At 41.6% G+C, this 20,837-nt stretch overlaps 1 protein-coding gene across 1 annotated transcript in view; it reads left to right on the top strand.

Annotated features, from left to right (window-relative positions):
• The first annotated feature begins 2,236 nt into the window (after nt 1-2,236).
• The window catches only part of LOC138614483 (cilia- and flagella-associated protein 337-like), a 29,887-nt gene continuing 11,286 nt past the window's right edge, over nt 2,237-20,837 (top strand). The window contains 12 exon segments of the mRNA XM_069688007.1: nt 2,237-4,259; nt 4,510-4,818; nt 7,195-7,368; nt 7,901-7,984; nt 8,216-8,308; nt 8,558-8,729; nt 11,741-11,908; nt 12,312-12,460; nt 13,099-13,332; nt 14,391-14,555; nt 16,437-16,552; nt 19,505-19,635. Of these exon segments, the coding sequence (XP_069544108.1) occupies nt 4,179-4,259; nt 4,510-4,818; nt 7,195-7,368; nt 7,901-7,984; nt 8,216-8,308; nt 8,558-8,729; nt 11,741-11,908; nt 12,312-12,460; nt 13,099-13,332; nt 14,391-14,555; nt 16,437-16,552; nt 19,505-19,635 (1,876 nt within the window). The 5' untranslated portion in view covers nt 2,237-4,178.

Here is a 20,837-nt window from a genome sequence, read left to right as displayed (position 1 = left end):
CCATCACATCTTACCAGAGACCACAGTGTGTCAAATACTTTATTTTGTCTGACCAACAGTCACAAACCCAAAAATATTCAGTTTACAATGATATAAAACAGACAGAGTCTCACATTTAAGAAGCTCCATCCAGAGAAATTGTGACATTTGTTCACTGATTTGCAAACGTTCGACTTAACATTTCAGATTTACCTGCAACTATCAGCACACATCATTGTTCACTTAAATCTGATGTGTTCAAATCATGTTACAAAATGAAGAGCTGGTAAAAAAAAAAAAACATTTGGTAATTAGAAATGGAGACTGTGTTTACCGTGCTTCACCCCAGTGCATCATAAGCACCACCCTTTCAGGGGATCAGTAATCACCAGCTGTGCTGACTTCCTTCACAAAGATTTATGTTAAGTACTAACATTATACCCTCTGCCATATAACAGAACAGGACATTTTTTTTGTTTAATAAAAGGTAATGGATCTTAAGTTTCTGAACTGACAGAAACATTATGTGGGATGCCTGGAGATGTGTTTGTTCCCTGTACATTTTTTCCAGTAGTTTGTTTTTCCCTGAGACCCCCTAAAATAATATTTACCCGTGACGAGACACTGTTGTCTGTACATTATATACCAAAGGAAAATACATCCCAATCATTCTCCTTTATTTCATTGCTTGCGATTAGATTTGAAACATTGACAGCTTCCATGTCTTTGATTTGAGGAGTTTTCAGAAATTCTCCAATAGATGTTTCTGTCGGGTGCTTGGCATCCGAGCTTTTCTTTCAGTGCCGTTTGCTCCAGTCTCACACTGGAAGGTGTTCGGGAAAACAAGTTGGTATGCCGGTATAAACAAACAGGTTTGGTTTAAGGAAAATGGGTGTGAAGTTATCCATAATACATTTCTGCGAGACTTGCCGACATGTCTATAAATCAATACAATCTTAAATTGACTTTGGACTTTTCATCCAGAGTTCAAGGAATTAGAAACAGAAAAATTTAAATAAGACACGATTTAACCTTTACTGTGTTTATACCAATGTATTCGATTATGAATGTATCATTTTCTGTTTTCTGAATAGTACTTCTGATTTTCATTTCCATAACAGTGTTCAACATGCCATTTTCAACCAAATGTAAATAAAAAACCTAAACCTAAGATTTCTTGAGTACATGAGGACTTGAGTCATGAAGATTGAAAACTCTTCTTTTTAAAACTGCAAATTAAAGAGTCCTGACATCTGAGAAAGAATATCAAAAGTGGGTCTCTCTTCAGATTTGCATTGTTGCAAGAAAGTGCTTCATTCCCGCTCACTTGCTCTTCCATTCTCTCTTCTTCGACTGCACCGCTTTCCTCCCAGCGCTAAGATCCGTACCAATTTTTTTTCCCCATTCCAGCAACTTCATTCTTCTCCCTGTATAATAGTGGATTTTCCATGGTGGATTTGTGGTGGGCTATTTTGGGCTCTGTACTGGCTCCTACATGCACCACTGTAATCCAATTGTGATAGTGTTAATTTTTAAAGCTTTATTATTGAAATTGCTGAGACCTAATTTTCCGATCCTGTCACTGTTGACGACCACTGCAATCAACTAATTCAAGTTATTCCAGACCATTAAGCCACACGCAGGGATTGGTCATGGTCACTGAAGCAGCAGAGAGGAAGGACACTGATGATATCTTTGTTGGATGTATAGATTTTGTGTGTATTCATGCTAGCAGTCTATTTGTTTAATTGCCAAACGTCTCGTCTCTTTTGTTATGCGTGCGTTTGTAACTACGAGTGACCCACATGATGTCCTCTCAAAGGCATTTGAGTGGTGCTGTAAAGCTCTTGCAGTGTTTATTTTTGAGTCAGGTTCACAGCTGTATTTTTAGGTGTTTCAATGCATGAATACTTTTATGAGTGACAGTGGAATACTAATGTTCTTGTGAATTGTGTTGCTCTAGCGATGGTGTGAGTTATTGTACTTCACATATTATGTTCTCTTCTGTGCCTAATCTGTGAATAGAACACACACACACACACACACACACACACACACACACACACACACACACACACACACACACACACACACACACACACACACACACACACACACACACACACACACACACACACACACACATATTGTGGTACATACAGACAATAGTGCCTGGACGCACAAACACAACTCTTTTTGACTACTTGGTTGCCAGGGAACTTCGCCTGAGTCTTTGAGAGTGAGGGATAATAAAAGAAAGAATTGTGTGTGTGTGTGTGTGTGTGTGTGTGTGTGTGTGTGTGTGTGTGTGTGTGTGTGTGTGTGTGTGTGTGTGTGTGTGTGTGTGTGTGTGTGTGTGTGTGTGTGTGTGTGTGTGTATATGTGTGTGTGTGTGTGTGTGTGTGTGTGTGTGTGTGTGTGTGTGTGTGTGTGTGTGTGTGTGTGTGTGTGTGTGTTTGTGTGTGTTACCACTGTCTGGGCTACTGGGGGCAGTTAGTTAACTCTCAGTGGGTGTGTGTGCTGCAGCCAGGGCTGTTGGCGTTGATTGCTTCTCAGACATTACGGGGTAAGACCAAACCTCTGGACACAAAGCTGAATCTCCAAAGGATAAGACAGACCAACCAGAGGATGAGGATTGGTTTGAAATGTCATACTTTAAAAAATGGTGTTTCGACATCTCAGAGCATGGACACTCTGGGACAGTTTACTGAGGACACCTATTGTGGACGGAGAGGACAAAATTGGCTGTCTTGGTAAGTTTGAATTTGTTATTAAGTGAGAAGCTGTGTGAAGCTCAACTATTTGAACTTTATGATAAAGAATCTGCTTGATTGAAGTGTGTGTATACACTTGCAGGCCAAGAGCCTGTCCTTATGCAGTTACAGCCTGGAACTGAGGTGTTTTTTTTTGTGTTTTTTTTTTTAAGAGTATCACTACAACTAATAGTTTGCAGATAGAAAAACTGCAGTGACAGTTTCGAGAGACTTGACTGGACCTGAAGACGCCATCCAAGAAGAGGAGAGTCAACCCTGGTAAATGTCTGCTAACATGTTCTTTTTATGATTGAGAGTAGTTGACTCTGACAGTAGCATTGAGAGGAAATGCCGTAGACATGTTTTACCTTTGTTCTAACAGCAATATGGGTGGTGCATCAGCTCAAAATATGTGCTACTCTGTTCAGATTTGGTGGAACTACGCCTGTGCAGTCGCATACAGACTGATGCCAGCAGCTCGCTGCAAAACAAGTCAGGATGTGGTTGATTAAAAGTAATCGTACTCACAAACAAAACATGAAAACTCCTCCCTGGGGTATCACCTTTTTTGATTTATGTTGTATTTTTATTGTATCATAAACACAACTGGTACAGTCGCCTACTTGCCATCTGAGATGTAATTAAAAACGTGGCTAAACTATTACAGTCAAATTGCACTGCAGTTAGTAACAGATATAAAAAAGAAAAGATAATAGCTGCACCAAAGCATTGATTTTTGCTTTCATTACACACCCTGTCATCTAAATCTCATTTCAGTTTGATGCCTCATCCAATGAATTTGACTCTGAAATGAAATGTTTGCTTTCTTCTGCTACCCTTTGCAGTGTTTTTTTTAGACTGTTAAAAAGAAACATTTCATCAGCTCTCATTTTTCTTAGACCTGAAATGTTATTTTGATTGCAGCACAGGCTAGTTTAACAAATCCTACCTTTTATTCATACTATTATTTGTGCTTGTCGTCTATCTGACATCTTTTTTTTTTTTTTTTTTTTACTTCATACTAACCACCATAACAGAGACTTGACATGCTTTGTCAACCTGCCGCCTCCTCGAACCATTTCTGACACATAATTTGGGGACCTATTCACCCACCTACGAATGACAGCTGGGGGAAATTTCTGTTAAAAATCCTTTGCACACTAACACGGATATGTTTGGATGGCCTGAAAATGGCTAATTGAAAAAAAAAAAAAAAAAAGTCTGCTGTTGTGACCCGGCTGTATGATTCTGATGACATAACAACCTGATGTGAAATGGATATGGACGGTTACTAAGGGATTACTGGAGCTCACGACATTCATCATGTGACACCTAGAAGTGTTGGAAATCTATTCTTTGACTGGGATTCCTCTGCACAAAACTTGCACACTTTACCTCCCTGACCTCGGTGTGTTGCTCATTGATTGACAGGTCTGAGCTGTAACCATGGGAACGAGAATGGAGGTGGCACAGCTTGAAAGCAGGATGAACACTGAGGACTATAGAAAGTTGCAGAGCCTTTTCCTTGTGAGTCTTTGATTTTTTTTTTTTTTTGTCAGTTTGTTAAAAGCCTCACATTATAACACCTTTATTTCACATGGGAAACACCTTGAGAAGTTTAGAACATGCAATATAAAATATCTCTCATTTCATCACATCAAACCTCACCTCGGTTCTCATGAGAAATGCTTTAGAAACAAGAAAGGTGGGTGTTGAAATGCTAAAGAGGCTGCATTCACCTATGCACTGTCTCATAATCCTGTCGATCGTCATGCAGGACTCCTCAGGTGCTTCTCGCTCCTTGTCCAGAACTGAATTCATCAATCTGGTGTGGTCGGCAGTCGGCCATGGGTCCAGGGAAGAGTACGGCCTCCTGTTCGACAGTGTGGTTGTCACTCAGGAGCACCGCGGCCTCCTTCTGGACATTGACGCCGTGAAGGAGGAGGGACGTGTCGACTGCGGAGGGCTGTGCTCCTTTCTGCTGCTGGAGCTCTCTGATAAAGTTAGGAACACCAGAACCATCAGCGTGCCTTGCTGGAAGCCACCTCGCACCCTGTCCTGTCCTCATCGAGACCCTGTTCAAAAGGTAAAAGGTCACCGACCACAAGGAGGCTAAGGAGATGAAGAGCGTGTTATCAGGGTCAGAACATGTTGCCTATAACACATGACCCACTGTGGCACATTATCTGAAAAAAACATTTTGACATTGACCGACTGGAGAATCCAAAACTGCTGACGGGATGGAATTCCACATTATTAAACATTGTGCACGGAAACATTCAGAAGTATTAGGGTCTTGCTCATCAAAATGGCACACCTCTTTTGAGATAAATGGCTCTGGACTCCCTTAACATCTATCAATTAATATGTAAATGAAGCAGCCGGTATAAAGTGCCTACCGCTGTGGATAAAGTGAAGGCTCAACATTTTAATCTTTCAATCCTGAGGATGTCAAAATGTCAGAATGTTGTGTCAGTTGTTTTCCAAATGGCTGCAAGGTTTGGACCCTTTTATAGCTTATATCAGTCTTAAAGAGGCAGACAGACTATCGACGCTTAGAAGACTCCAATTTCTATCCCCAACTCTGTCAGTGATGTGCGAAATAAAAAAAATGTGAAAACCAATATGTAATATAACTGAAAATGCGCAAACGCAGAGAATAAGTTTTCCTGATTTTCAGTTTATTGGCTTTACAGCCCATAGCTTTAGTGTTTTGGTGCTGTCTCCACAGCAGATATTTTCAATTGAACAAAACATTTCACACTTGTATTCTACCTTTCAAGTACCAAGTAAGGAGCTGGTGAACATAGCAGAGTATATGGCAACACTCAGCCAGATATTTCTCTCAGGACTCGAACACCAAGACAAAGCAAAAAGCGGAGTGAATATTGGACTCATATTTGCCAGATGGCAAGAAACACGGAACCAGGATTAATGCTAATATTTTGTCATGAATTACCGAAACATGTAAGTGACTCCTTTGTAACACGTAGACCATGGCAGCTTTAAAGGGTGCCAAGCAATGTTCACGTTTACAGCTGGTTTGTCTGCCGCCAAGGAGCCAAATAAGTAATTAATGCTGCTGGAACCTTGAAGCAATAATTCACACTAAAATTCCCAGTTTTTGGTATTCCACATACACACTGATCACCGCTGCCTTGTATGGTGTTGGTCCTTCACTTGCCGCCAGAACGGCTCCAACCCGCCACGGCACTGACTCCTTTCTGGACTGACCTGTGGTATCTGGTACCGAGCCGTTGGCAGCAGATCAGATGTCCTGTGAATTGTGAGTCACAGTTGCTGTGCAGTGGACTTGTTCCAGCGTATTTTCCAACCCCCTGTGGCCAGTTTGTCCCGTTCTCGGGCAGCTGTAAGTAGATACTCATCTCTGCATCCCACAAGCCCTGCTGTCTTAGAGATGCTTTGACCCAGTTGTCTGGCCGTTCTTTGGTCCTTGCCAAAGTCTCTCAGGTCTTTTACATTCACTCATTTCTTTCACAGCTCCTCACATCATTTGCTTCATCTTTGAGTGATCATATTGTTTTGACTGATTGGCATTTTTTGGCTTATAAACGCTCTTCTATTAGTCTTTCCAAATGGATTAAATACGGTGTAATATTGTAAAGCTAAATTTAAGTCCTTTGCGCTGATTAACAGAATTTGAATGCCTCACCCATTTACCAGTCACAGCTTCAGTGAGACTTCAGTTGGACAGGCTAGCTTAAAAAAAGATAGCAGGACTTTGACTCCTTATCACAAATGCAGCCTCACGGACAAGTCAATCCTCACTGGAATTTGTAGACAAGCCTGACGCCTGTTTTAAAGCAACATAGAGCCATTAACAGACTCCCAAAAATGACAGTATTTCCTTTGGGACACATCAATTAAAAAAATAGCTAGAAACACAGTGTATTAGTGAGTCACCAGCTATACATCATTAGGTAATTAGAATAATTAGAGATAAATACATGGCATGCCAATCCAAGAGATTTTTACAAAGCCTTTATTTGACTGAAGGAAAAACAAGGTAGAACAACTAAACACTGACTTCTGTTCTGAAAGTATTATTGAAGATTCTCTTACTGTATCCTCGCTCTGGCCTTTTTTCCCCAATAAAATCGTGGAATTCATTAATCCTCTATTGTTTTATTGGCTTCTGCACAGAATGTGGCCTGCTCAATTTTATTCACTTACATTCAATAAGAGGAAGATTTAGCCAGTAGCTCTTGTTTAATATGCTTATTCTCGTATAGTTTTATGGTTATAGAGTAAGAAGAGGAAATACAAGATCTAATAAATATTTAAAGTTAAAAAAAAAAAAAAAAAAAAGCTGTGGCCTCAGTTTTACTAATTTAACTTCACATTGTAATGTTACAAATGACATTACAGTATTAAAGCTGTATATGCTGTCACTGTATATCTGTGTTAAATGTTGCTTCCTGTCATCCCCTGGACTGTCAAGGTGTTGTACGTGCAGAGTTCAGGTCGGTATCTGACTGTGAGTAGAGGAGGAACCGTTGTGCTGCGGGACGGAGAGGACGCGTCACTGGTGCACACACATCGACTGCAGAACAGCACGGTCGCACCCAAAGACCTCTGGGTCACTGACATGGTGCTGCTGCAAAATGCACACAAGGTGACCCGATCACTTCCTCAATGTTGCATCACCAACAACTGTTTCGTCCAATTTTTCATTATTGGTGTTGCAGCTTGGTTATGGGGACACATTCTGTTTCCTGTTGCACAGTTGAAGACATGTTATTCATAGAAATGAATTGGTAGATTCATAATTGATAGGCATTCTCGGTGATTGAGGCTGATATTGTAATGCACAGAGGTAAACAAGTATTTCACTCAATTAATGAATTATTGATCAGTGGTTTTGGTTAATTGCACTGCAGACTTGAAACTGTTGTATAAAGTTCAAAAAGCAAACATTCATTTTTTTTAGTAATAAGACTATCAATTATTGATGATTACTATTAATTAGCCATTCTTTAATCTGCAGATTTATTGATGACATATAATTGTGTTGAATAACCCGCATAAAGATTTTTCAGTCTTTCATTCACCATTAGCCTAGGAAACTGTTAAATTGTCATTATATCATATAAATCAGTTCTCTATGTGTCTCTGTTTCTAATAAACATGTTTTTTCTTCTTCTCAGATTGCTGTGTCTTTCACGAGTAAAGAGGTGTGTTTTTATGACATCCTGTCGAAACAGGACTTCAGCTGCAAGTATAAACTCAAGGTAAAAGCTTTAGCTGTAACCCTCCTGAAAAAAAGAACAAACATTAGAATAAATAAACGGAAGAATAAATATTGTAATAATTTGGATCTGTTGGATTAAGTGATTTCTATCATCATTTTGGCCTCTGCTGCTGCAGTCTGTGTATCGAGTTTCCAGAGGAGGATATACACGCTATGGCCTGAGAAGGGTCAATATACATGACTTCATAGATTCACTTCTTATCTTCTCTAGGGTTTGAAGTTTACTCCCTGGTGTCTAGACTACTGGGTGGATCCCTCCCACCCTGACCAGGCTGTCCTCACCATAGGAGACATTGGAGGACAGGTGATGCACAGATAGAGAAAAAGGGAGGAGAAGGAGGAGAGCGGCAGACCACTTTCAGTTATTTTTGGTCCATTGTTTTACAACTCTGTGTGTGTGTGTGTGTGTGTGTGTGTGTGTGTGTGTGTGTGTGTGTGTGTGTGTGTGTGTGTGTGTGTGTGTGTGTGTGTGTGTGTGTGTGTGTGTGTGTGTGTGTGTGTGTGTGTGTGTGTGTGTGTGTGTGTGTGTGTGTGTGTGTGTGTCTTTTCTCAGGTCAGTGCTTTATATTTTACCTCAGCCCAGATCTCTCTGTTTGAGAGGCTCGGTCTGAGGTTGGACTCTGACTCAGCAGACATCATCTTATGGGATGAGCTGGTCAAAGGCAAACATCGCTCCTGTTCCACTGTGACACACAAAGCACACGCGCCTGCCTGGGTTAGAAAAGGTAGGAAAGACACACACTGACAAAAACATCGAAACAAACCTCTCTTTAAGTCTCTCTTTGGTGAAAGCCTAATGTTCTTGTACAAGTGCATATCTTCATCATTGTTTTCCTTTATTGTCTCAATGCAAACTTCTCTGTTTGTACATTTACTATTTCGTATTATAGGCAAGTGAAGGACACAGCTGGAAGAGCCTACAAGAGTAGACGTGTTCCAATGAAATAACCAGAAGCTAAATTGCCCTGACTGCTGTTATTTGAAATCATTGAAATTTCATGTCAGTAACTGGGAGCCCAAATCCTGCTGTCCTGTCATTCCTGTCTCTGACTGCAATGGTTGTCATTAGTGGGATGGAATGAAAGCAGGAATACAAAATCAGTGGTTTAGATGAGAGAGAGAAAGAGAGAGAGAGAAAACACACACACACACACACACACACACACACACACACACACACACACACACACACACACACACACACACACACACACACACACACACACACACACACACACACACACACACACACACACACACACACACACACACACACACACGTTCACCTTGACACCTGAGAGAAGAGAGCCACTGACTTGCTTGCTCACTACTTTCCTATCACTATAATAACATAATAACAGCTTATGCAACACCATGCAAATGGTTGGGTGGGTCCTCGGCCACTGACACACACAATGAGTCCTGAGTCATCCACCTCACAGTCAGACTTTTGACTGGGCAAAAAGTCACAGACTGGAGGTCTGGTCCCGCTGAGATTCCCCACTTCAGCTCAGCGTGGGTAAGAAAGAGGTCGCTTAGTTTTATCTCGGTTGCATCATTCGGATAGCGTCTCTGAAGAGTTATTGGGCTGTTTGATAAGGATTCAGAAGAAGCAATGCTCTGAGACTAGCTTGGCTGAAAAGAAGGGATCCTGATAAAAGGGAAAAGAAGAATAAAGTACATATAAATAAGCACTTAGAATGGGAAAACAAAGAATAACAACAAAAAGGGGGAAACAGAGGAGACAATGGCAAACCATTCAAAGCGTTGGTGAAATGAAATTTTACAAGCTGTGTGCAAGAGCGAGTTTAAAGGCTTGTTGTGTGTGTGTGTGTGTGTGTGTGTGTGTGTGTGTGTGTGTGTGTGTGTGTGTGTGTGTGTGTGTGTGTGTGTGTGTGTGTGTGTGTGTGTGTGTGTGTGTGTGTGTGTGTGTGTGTGTGTGTGTGTGTGTGTGTGTGTGTGGTGTTTTCAGAGTATGAGAAAGGAGAGGAGGGAGCCTGTGTGAGCATATATGTGTGTTTGCATACCTCTGGGGTGCTGGTGCTGTTCTTTTGAAGTTTCCCACCCTGCAGTATGAGTGGGCTGTGTACCATTAGACATGGCTGGTTATCCAGACCTCCAAAACCTCCGGGCTCACGGGCCACCAGAGAGAGGGTGGGGTGGGGGGATTGCAGGGGGGGGGGGGGCACGGGGGGAGGGGGGTGGAACAGAAAGGGAAATTGAGAGGAAATTAGGAGGAAATTGGGATGGACACAGACCCGCAAGGACAAGGAAGGAGATGTGTAGGCAGCATGTGTTTGTGAGCGAGAAAGACATGAACACGTCCTCATAATGTTTTGACCAAAGACATAAAAAAAAAAGAGCATTGAGGCTGAACGTCAGCGTGTCGGTGACATAAAATCTCCCAGTGTGCAGCGATTAATTGCAGAAAAAAAAAAAAGAGGTTCCCTTTGATGTAGACCTGCAGAAACTCTTGCTGTTTCTATTTGAATACTAAACTCAGCAGTGAAAGTGCAAGATTATAGCAGCTAAAGAGTTTTAAAGCACATGTCATGCGTCTGTATCTCCATCACAAATAGTTTGATTTGCGTGTGTCAATGAACGAGCCTCATTGCTCAAAAGTGAGTCATGCGACACTGTCTGAAAATCCACTGATCTGTTAATTCATGGAGTGGAGAAAAGATGCGATGCACGGCACGCAATCAGACATAATTATTTGCCCTGGCTGTGCAGTCGATCTTTGACCTAAGACTGTCACATGCCATCTCACAACCGGCCCTTATTTGTGCAGTCTTTGAAAGCTAAGCAGCTTCTAATGGAGACACGTGGCCTCCAATTCAGCTGTTCTCAATCAAAGTGTTAATTGAGATAGATGGTGATGCAAGATCTATTACATTTTTCGTAATACCAGTGAGCAAATCAAACCCGCCCAATTCCACGCTGGGCTGGATTGGTTGATTTAGAGAGGCTGCGGTCACTGCACATTTAGCACGGCCGTCTCAGACAGTGTTTACCCTTTAGACTTGTGAAAGCTTTTTTGCCATCAGTGGGGAGACGTGACATGAAATGAGCAGCGTGTCATCATCAAAATATGTTGTCAAGTTGTTTTACATCGAATTTGTTGAGGTTAAAACTCATTTCGTCCCTCTGCCAGTAACTTGTGTTGCACTGTTGGTCCACAGAGAGGGGCTGTTTGGAAGCCATCGGTCCTCATTTCTGATTTTTATTTTATTTCTACTCTTAAAGTGAGTTTGTAGATACTGTAATAAACCTATTGCTCTCTGTAATACCCGAGTCTATTTCTCCAAGACATAAAGGGTGTCCTGGGATGTTTCAAAACACGGAAACACACCCCAAAAAAAGAGTTACAAGTCAGTTGTAGTTTATTCTGAAACATAAATATTGCATTGTTTTGTTTTGTTCAGTGCGGCCTGTTGTGTAGCTGTCTCATGAGGGCCTGATGCCGAAGCAGAGATTTACAGTCAAATACCATAAGTTTTTACCAGAGCAAACATCAATATAAGAAAATGACATCAAACACAGACACAAAGCTTTAATTGTCTCTTAATTGTTTATTTGATTGTCTGTTTTTATTCTACATTCTTCACATCCAGTTTCAAATTGACTTGACATCATGAGCACGCTCGTTCTTTCTTAGTGTAACTCACTATTTACTCGATGTAGTTTATAACGCCTAATTTCCTCTCACTTTGTGACTCTCTCTTGTCTCCTGCAGTGCGTTACCTGGGCTCACTCGACGCCTTTGTGTCGTGCAGCACCAGACCACAGAGCAGCATGGTGATTGGCTGGAGGGAAAAGGAAAGCAGGGGTCTACTAGTCACTTCCTGCTTCACAAAGAGGGGCGTGTGGGATGTTGACCACCACTATGGACTGAGTCTGATTGGTGGGGGCAAATTTGTCTTCCTAATGTTGGCTCACCTTCAACTTGTCATTTCAAAGTCAGACTTATTTATCCAGCCCGAAATTACAAACACCGTCTATCCTCAGGCCTTTGTATTAAAGAATGATAACGATAACAATAACTTCAACGGGAAAAATGAAGGTGCGCTATATGCATTATACGTGTAATGTACCATAGCGCTCGGTTAAAAATAATTCTCAGAATGTGAATGGGTTTTCCAGTTTCAATCAATCAAACTAAATGTGCTAACATTAGCCCATCCAAACTGACAAATGCCTCATTGAACACTGAATTGGTTGGGGGTGGAGGGGCTAAAAACAGTATGGTTTCCTGTAGATAATTGCCTTCAGCACTTATGCTAATTGGAGACAATGATTTGTTGTAGCCACAGCAGGTTTGGATCATCAGGTCTTGCTGTGGAACCCTTACGTGACCTCTGAGCCAGTGTGCACACTCAGTGGCCACGCGAGCCCCGTCACTGCGGTTCTCTTCATGCAGACCAAGCAACAACTGCTCAGCTTCTCTAAAGATAAGGTACAGTAGGAGCATCTGTTTGTGTGCAGATAGTGTGGAGATGAAGAGGCCCTGTAATTTTAATAATAATTGTGATCCCTTGCTAGAGGGAGGAGGTTGTGATGTTTCACGGTGTTACCATGGAAAGAGCCGGCGTTTCTCAAAATACAGACTACATTTGCTTTCTTCTTTCTGATGCAAGGAGGACGTTGGTGCTTGTGCTGCTTTTCCTCTCCCTGTTGCAGCCTTATGCATGTTTGCCTCCTCTTGGGCTTTTCTGAAGAGAATGAATATTTTAGAAGTGATTTATGTTCCATCTGTCTTCTACTCAAACACCATCTGCCATTGCAAGAAACTCTGAAGGCTTTAGTTCAGTTTTCTCTGAAAGAGTTCCTGGATCAGCGGCAGTCATCTTGTTTTGTGCCGTAAAGGAATATGGCGGAGTTCTTGTGAACTATTAAGTGCCACTAACTTGCAGCACAAAGCGATTCCTCTTGGCAGTGACTGTATTGTCTGGTAGCTATGATATTGACCCATAAATTATTGTGGCACTAATTGTTTTTTTGTTGTTGTTTTTTTTACTGCATGTGGTTATTCATGCTCTCATCTGCCCTTAAACACCTACACGCTAAAAGCCCATCTCTCTATCATCTCTCCAGGTGCTCTGTCTATGGGACTTGTCCAGTCAGCTGTGTGTACACCGTTTGGCTGGTGTTTTCCCAAAGACGCAGGAGGACACGCACACACTCATGTTTCTCCAGGAGGAGCATCAACATCTCCTGCTTTCATTCAACAGCCTGCTTCTCCTGCTGGAGACCGTCAAAGACGAGAGGAGGACCGGCAGCCACGAACATCCCGTTACCTGCGTGCTGTACAACAGTCTGTTCAGACAGGTGCGTATATGAAATGGTTCTCTGAAATTTGTTTATTATTTTCTATATTCGGATGATTAGTTATTTGTGAAGGGATATTTAAATAAAACTGATCTGATTTGAGTTTGGGAGCTTTGTTGTGCTGTATGTCTTCTGTATAAGTGTGTAAATCGAAAATTCAAAGTCAACTTGCCTCTACGTGTTCACATGCTTTGCCAATAATGCTGATTAAGATGGAACACAAAGTTGCAGCCGTGACAGTTGACAATTCTTCAAATATGGATGTTGCTGCAAAGAAGCTATAAATTATACAACGTAGATGCTTCACACACATCTTGAATCGTGACAACACAAAAGATTTCTACAACCAGCAACTAATCAAATGTGAAATATGGTCCCCTTCTGTTCCTGAGTTATGGCCTCGAATAAAGGTCATAAAAGTGTTTTTGGAGAATATTATAACGTCACAGTACAGGTTACCTTTGACCTTTTGGATAGAAAATGTCCTTACAGAATCATTTGATCCTATTAGACATTTGTGTGAAATATTCTCATTATGAACATATGGCTTCTTGAGTTTTGGCCACAAACATGTTTTATGACATCACAGTGACCTTGAATTTTGATCTTTGATCACCAAATTTGAATCAGTTCATCCTTGAGTACAAGTGAACGTTTGTGCCCCATTTGAAGACATTCCTTCCAGGCGGTCCTGAGATATGGTATCCTGGTGAATGGGATGGAGGGACAACCTGAAGACAGAATTCCTCTGCCAACAGTTGCTGCCAGAGCAGAGGCATAAAAAGAGCTAATGCGTCCATTATGAACATCTTTCATTTTAAAGTGCATCCACTTTTGATTTTTTTTTTCTGCTTTTGTTCCCACTTGACAGCCACATTAGTTGCGTATTTTCTTCAGTGGTGGCTTAACGCTCAAGCGCGGAGAGTGGTTTGGTTATGTGAGAGTCATTAAAGAATACATCAGTGCGATCTGTCTTTCTCGTAGCTTAAAATAGATCAAACTCCGGATGATTGATATCTCCTCTCTCTCTCTCTCTGTCCCCCTCTCTCTCACTGCAGGTAGTCAGCAGTGACTCTGCCTCCTCAGTGATCTGCTGGCAGGCTGACACGGGCCAAAAGGTCAAGCAGTTCCACCGTTGCCACGGTAACGCCGAGATCTCCACCATCGCCCTGGATGGTACGCAGACCCGGCTGTTTACTGCGGCCACTGACGGAGAGGTCAAAGTAGGTGGACAGGCACGCACGCAAACATTTGTTCAGTTATGAATCATATAGCTGCGGGCCGGTACCCGCAGAGACTCAAACTCTGAACTGGATAGTAAAAATAGAGGGAATACCTGTAAAAAGGGAGGTGAAGCAGCAGACTTTTAGAAAACACTCTTAAGAATTTTGAAGATGACCTCCATCCTGCGAGACAATATGGCTTTTGGCATTAGATTTAGCCACACCCTGGAGCTATCCTATGTGTATTTTGTTAATATCTCTGGCTGCAATGTTGCTGTCATGGACCAGGATTTCTTTATAGCAGTGTTAAATCTTTATATGGTTTACGCATCAGCGTGGTGAAGCACTTAGATTTTTTTTCAGGTATTATTTTTATTTTTATTTTACTGGATTATTTTATTACAAATATACTTGGTTCCTTATTTTTTAATTTTTTTTTTTTCTATTAACTGTTTTCTGTACATAAAAATGGGCGCCGCTTCCAGGTCTGAAAAGTGAAGCCAATGTGATACTGCCTTAAAGTGCAATACCACCGAGGGCCACTGGGGGCTGGCTCCAAAAAAACTCTAAAATACAAAGTCAAATTTTTTTTTTCCACAAGTCATTATGGTGTCATCAACTAATTTCACTCCTTCTGATCAGTTTTTTGGTTGTCCTTCTGAAAATACGTACATCATTCATTAGCTATTAGGCCTCAAAGAGAGATATGCTGTATTTCGGAGCCTGATTTGAATGACAAGCATGGGATGCAGCCAGGTATTGGCAGGTGGGAGTAGTGTCATCGGGTTCTCAGTCCAACCAACCCTCATTTCTCGTCCAAGTATGGTCACTTCTGGCTCTGAAAAACCAAGATAACGATGGCCAAAATGCCACACTCGTGATACATATCAATATTGTGATAATTTTATTCATATCACCCACTCCTTTTTCTTGCATACCCCTCAACACACACATGACACATATACACTGACTCAAATATATATATATTTTTAATGTATATTACAAAAATCTAATATATATTTTTGTACATCATTAATAGATCCCACATTTCTATCTCATTGTTTCTGTATTTCAGTCTTTGTACATGTGCACTGCCGGCATGTGTGTCCTCTGTGGGCAGAATCGTGCTTCGTATTTTCAGTTTCAAATTTGATTGGTATTTAAAACATGTGGTGTTCTGTGACTCCTGTTTCACAGATTAAAGCGCCGCATAATAACTCTAAGCTTACTGGAGTTCTTCTCAACAGATAAATACAATAATTATGCATTTTGTAATCAATATAATCAACCACATCAGCTCTCTAACCCCATGAGTCCTTGTGAGAATGCAGCCATGTGCGTCCTGTGAATGTGCAAGCAGCGTCAGATATGCTCACACTGCCATTTAGAACAACTGCAAAAGCCATCCTCAGCAGAAGAAGCAGGCACCCCTTGGGCCAATTAGTAACAAGATGCACCGTCTCTCCAATTTTCATCAACATTGAACCCATTGTGTAGCAGTTAGGCCCATTCAGAATGTGAAATTTTGACCTTTTAATTACAGCATCCCCATTGAGCCAATCAGTGTTTCTTTGTTAAATGCCACAAACACAGACACAAACTGCGTCATCTTGTAAAATTGGACAGACAATGGGAAATATTGCCTGAGCTGTCATCGTAGATGAATAAACGGCAGGATAGTAGCTCAACTGCTCAATGGTGACCAAAGCCCAATGTTTTTTTCACACATTTTTCAATACCCTTTGAAAAGACAAAAAGTATATTTTCCTGACAAGAAAATTAAACTTTGATGTTACGAAAGCATAAAAAAAGGCAAAAAAGCTTTTAAGCACATTTAGTGTTGTGGTATCGCCTTTAAGTGTCATTTGGGTTGTGTCTCAGGTGTGGGACTTCAACGGCCGCTGCCTCCACAGAATGAACGCCGGCCTGGGTCGGGCTGTGGACATCTCTCAGGTCTTGTTGCTGAAGAGGAGCATACTTGTGATGGGATGGGAAAGGTACTAGCTGTGTATTTATTTATTTTTATTCTATTCATGACTTCCGGTGTGGATCTTTTGTTTCGCTCATTCAAATATTGAGCCCGACAGTAAATGCTGAAAAACTCAACCCGATATTATGGTAAAAGTGTGTAATACATCTGCAAGTACCTTAGAGGGCAGTGTGTCAGTGTCATGGCGTTAACTCACAATGCGTCAAAAACAATGTGCTTTAGAACAACAAAAACATTTGGAAAAGCATGTGGTTACTGTTCGGAACAACAACACGCAAACACACAAAACACAAAAACCACATATCTCATGAGCTCCGTCGAGTGACGTTCGTCCCATGGCTTGTCACGTAACCTCCCTCAGTTGATGTGTGCCAAGCTGACGTTTACATTTGTGAAGAGCAATTTTCCTTTTTAGACCTCGGAAGCGAGGACATTTGTGGAAAATGTGGACGATTTGTCCGGTCCTCACTTTCAAAGGGCTGTTTTAAAGGTACGACTTGATTTTAGGGTTAAGGGTACGTGAGGTTTAGGTTAGCACAAGGTGCTTGAGTGTCCTCGCAAGGTAAGAGGTAAAAATGTGTGTGTGTGTGTGTGTGTGTGTGTGTGTGTGTGTGTGTGTGTGTGTGTGTGTGTGTGTGTGTGTGTGTGTGTGTGTGTGTGTGTGTGTGTGTGTGTGTGTGTGTGTGTGTGTGTGCGCGCGCGCGTGTCTGTCTGTCCTTTCCTGCTCTGTCTGCCTGCCAACAACTCCGAGCCAACCAGACATCTGGACCCTAACAAGTCAGAACGCTCCAGGGCGCTCACATTCGCTTTACTATCACTACTTTGTGTGTGTGCTCGTTGTATACCCACATCACATCTGCTCTTCATCATCATCATCACCATCATCATCATTTCACACCCAGTGAGCTGAACTCAGCAGTGTGCTATCATCAAGTTATATGACTCCCTCCCTTTCTGTCGTTCTCATCTCCATGCACGCACACGCACACGCACACACACACACACACACACACACACACACACACACACACACACACACACACACACACACACACACACACACACACACACACACACACACTTGCACTTTCTTACTCTCTGGGGTGTCACAGTGGTAAAGAGAACATAGATGACAGATCAGCAGCAGTAAAATAAAATAGTGCCGTTACGACTTTCATCACTCATATCATTTCCTGTTTCTTCACATCAACCTAGACCACAGTTTAATCCATATAGTACCGTGCCGCATGGCATCTAATTCAAAGACCTTTTTCCTTCTGCTGTTCAAACAACCTCATGCAGGTCAAAATATCCACACCCCACTGATAGACGTACTCCTCATTATTTCAGTTTATATAGAGTACCTGCAGCACAACAATAAAAAGCAAAAGTGCTGTGATACAATAGAACAAAAAGATTAAAGAAGTAGAAGTCATTGCAGGTGTGCTAAAAGCCCTCGTGAGATGATGAATATTAAAATGTTGCATATTCATGACATCCCCTGTAGCACCGTGTAAAGGAACAGCTTCCGTGTTACAAATTACAAATGCTGCCTCGATGCATCGCAGGTGTAAAGCAAAGTTTGAACGTGTTGCAGGGAAAATACAGTTTATGTTGTAAATATTTGATTATTATTTTTCTATTCTCTTCTCATAATAATCGTATTTGGTCCCAAATGTGAGAAAATACGACCCAATCCTTTGAAATGGAAAATCTGAACGTCAATAGTCCTGGTTTAAATTGAAACTTTTGTAATATGCACATTGTACAAGGTGCGATCAAAAAGTTTAGAGACTGCGACTGTATCAACCTCGAGATCAACTACACTCACGTGATGCGTAGCGTGGCGCTCCTGCCACGCTTGGAACGCTCCCTGGAAGCCCCGTTCTGTAAGCACATCAAGCACCATCTGCAATTCACGCTGGATCTCCTCCACACTGTCAAAACTATTCAGATTGAATTTCTTTTTGGGGAACTGAAAGAAGTCACAGAGCCAAATCCAGTGTGTGAGGAGCGATGATGTTGTTCCAGGTGAGAAAAACTCCCTTCAACATGCTGTGAGCGGGCGCGTCGCCATGTCGGAGAACCAAAGTACCATTGGTTCACAGTTCAGGTCGCCTGCACCAAATATTTTCCCTCCGACACCTCAGAGAATCACAGTAGAAATCTGTGTTGACAGTCTGTTTGAAAAATTCACAATGCACAACTCTGCGGATGTCAAAGAAAACCCAGCGGGTAGTGCCCCTCGACCTGATGCACCTTCTTCTTGAACAATGACGTTCTGTCTCTCTTGAAACACGAGTGCCACTCAAACTCCTCTCCTGGCTCATTGCTTCATCGCTGTCGCGTTTCTGAAGCATTTCAAGGGTCTTCGCTGCTAATTTCCTGAGTTGGACACAAAATTTGATGAGCACTCCCTGCTCAAGTTTCAGGTTCATGTTGAAACCAAAAATGCATCTGGACCAGTGGTCACAAAAACGTATGTAACTCAGGGGCTGATGTTGACCAAGCGACGTAACTTGGGATACCTTCTCAGAAAGTATTTGCTTCCCCTGCTCCATCAGCATCACTGTGCTGCACTAAGGTCTTGCGCAACCCCATGAACCTTTCGGTCGCATCTTATTCTCCTACTTTTTCTGCTCTTTTTACTGCTGCTGATACTGTTGTCACGACTACAGTTACAGCACATGCTACTGCTACTACTTTTACTATTTCTGCTACTGCCACAAGTACTACAACTCCTATTACAACCACCACTTGCTACTCCTACTACTCCAACACTACCTCTGCTGCTGCTACGACTGCTACCTGGCAACCGTACTACTGGTAACAAGGATATAATTAACGTGTAACATTATCACGCATTCCAGATTAACAAACCAGATCAACAGAAATCCTAATAGATTCGTACATGTGACACCTTCTTACACACCTTTCTACCACCTCTTTCTCTCTGCAGGTTGTTGACAGTGTTCCGTCTGCATTCCTTCTCGCAGTCTTCCGTTGAGCCCTCCGAGTGGAAAGGAGGCGCTCAACATCGCGGCGATGTCCTCTGCGCTGCGTTCCAGCCTCCCCAGACCCTAGTCACAGGTGTGTGTTTGTGTCCACAAGTGTTTCTAATGTCGATTTATTTGACTGAAATTACAGAAGAACAAGAACGCTTCAGAAAAACAGGCATTGCCAAACCAACATCGTGTGTACTCGACACAGAAGTCTGCAGAGTTTCATAACAGTGCGTATGCCTGTAGTTTTGTGTTCTCCTTTTTCTTTGAATTACACTTTTGCAACTTATATTAAGAACAAGGGTTTGTGCAGAAGAAAGGGAGAGATGGAAAGAGGGAAAGAAAGGCAAGGAGATGAAAATAAATCTTAGAAAAAATAAAACTTTAATGAAATGAAAAATAACTGGGAGCAGTTATCTGCTGATTAAAGTAAGTGGTGTTGTTATCAAAGGACTCGAGCCCCACACTTCTCCCTCAGCTGGAAATAGCTCTGTGTTTTTTTCTGTGTCTGCACACGTGGGAAGAAAGTGCTCTTAATTTATTTCAGAATCCACAATGAAAAGTACAACTGTGCACAACTGCATCTATGGTTTTGTATTACAACTTAAAACTTAACTAAAAAAAGTTTAATGTCAAACAATATTCATATTATAAATACTGTACAACTAGGCAATATAAGTAAATAAAAATGCAGGACAAGAGAACTGAGACTGAATTAGAAACTTCTCGTGTGTGTTCCTGTATTGTGAGCTGGCATTCGCCTCCACCAGATCAAAACCTTTAAAATGTGAGAAACTGTTAATTTGCAAGTTTCATCCTAATTAAATACTTAATTAGAGCTGTATTAAGGGAAAATAAATTGTAAAGGTCAGGAAGTGTGTACAGTATAGAGTAAAAACCGCACGGCAATGCAGATTGTGCTGAATCCATCAAATAAGATCAATTTATTCCCAATAAAGGGTCAGAAACGCATACTTTTCTAATTTTCATTTCTTTTTCTGTGTGTGTGTGTGTGTGTGTGTGTGTGTGTGTGTGTGTGTGTGTGTGTGTGTGTGTGTGTGTGTGTGTGTGTGTGTGTGTGTGTGTGTGTGTGTGTGTGTGTGAGGTAATACAACTACAACACTGAGCATTACCCAAAGAGAGCTTAGAGGAACAACTTCTGATTTAGAATATTTTCCTTATTTTAGCAGTGTTGTTCCAGAAAACATAAAAAATAAAAATAAAAAATGAGCTAATAAAATGGCACATAGCAAAGTTTATTTAGAGTTACAATCAAGGTGATCCACCAGC

This window comes from Brachyistius frenatus, unplaced genomic scaffold, assembly GCF_029030835.1.
Source record: "Brachyistius frenatus isolate BFR_SWC_R1_liver_20210118 unplaced genomic scaffold, ASM2903083v1 Contig_1, whole genome shotgun sequence".
Lineage (NCBI taxonomy): Eukaryota > Metazoa > Chordata > Actinopteri > Embiotocidae > Brachyistius > Brachyistius frenatus.
Note: the sequence above shows the minus strand (reverse complement) of the source record. Positions and strands in the feature narration are given on the sequence as shown.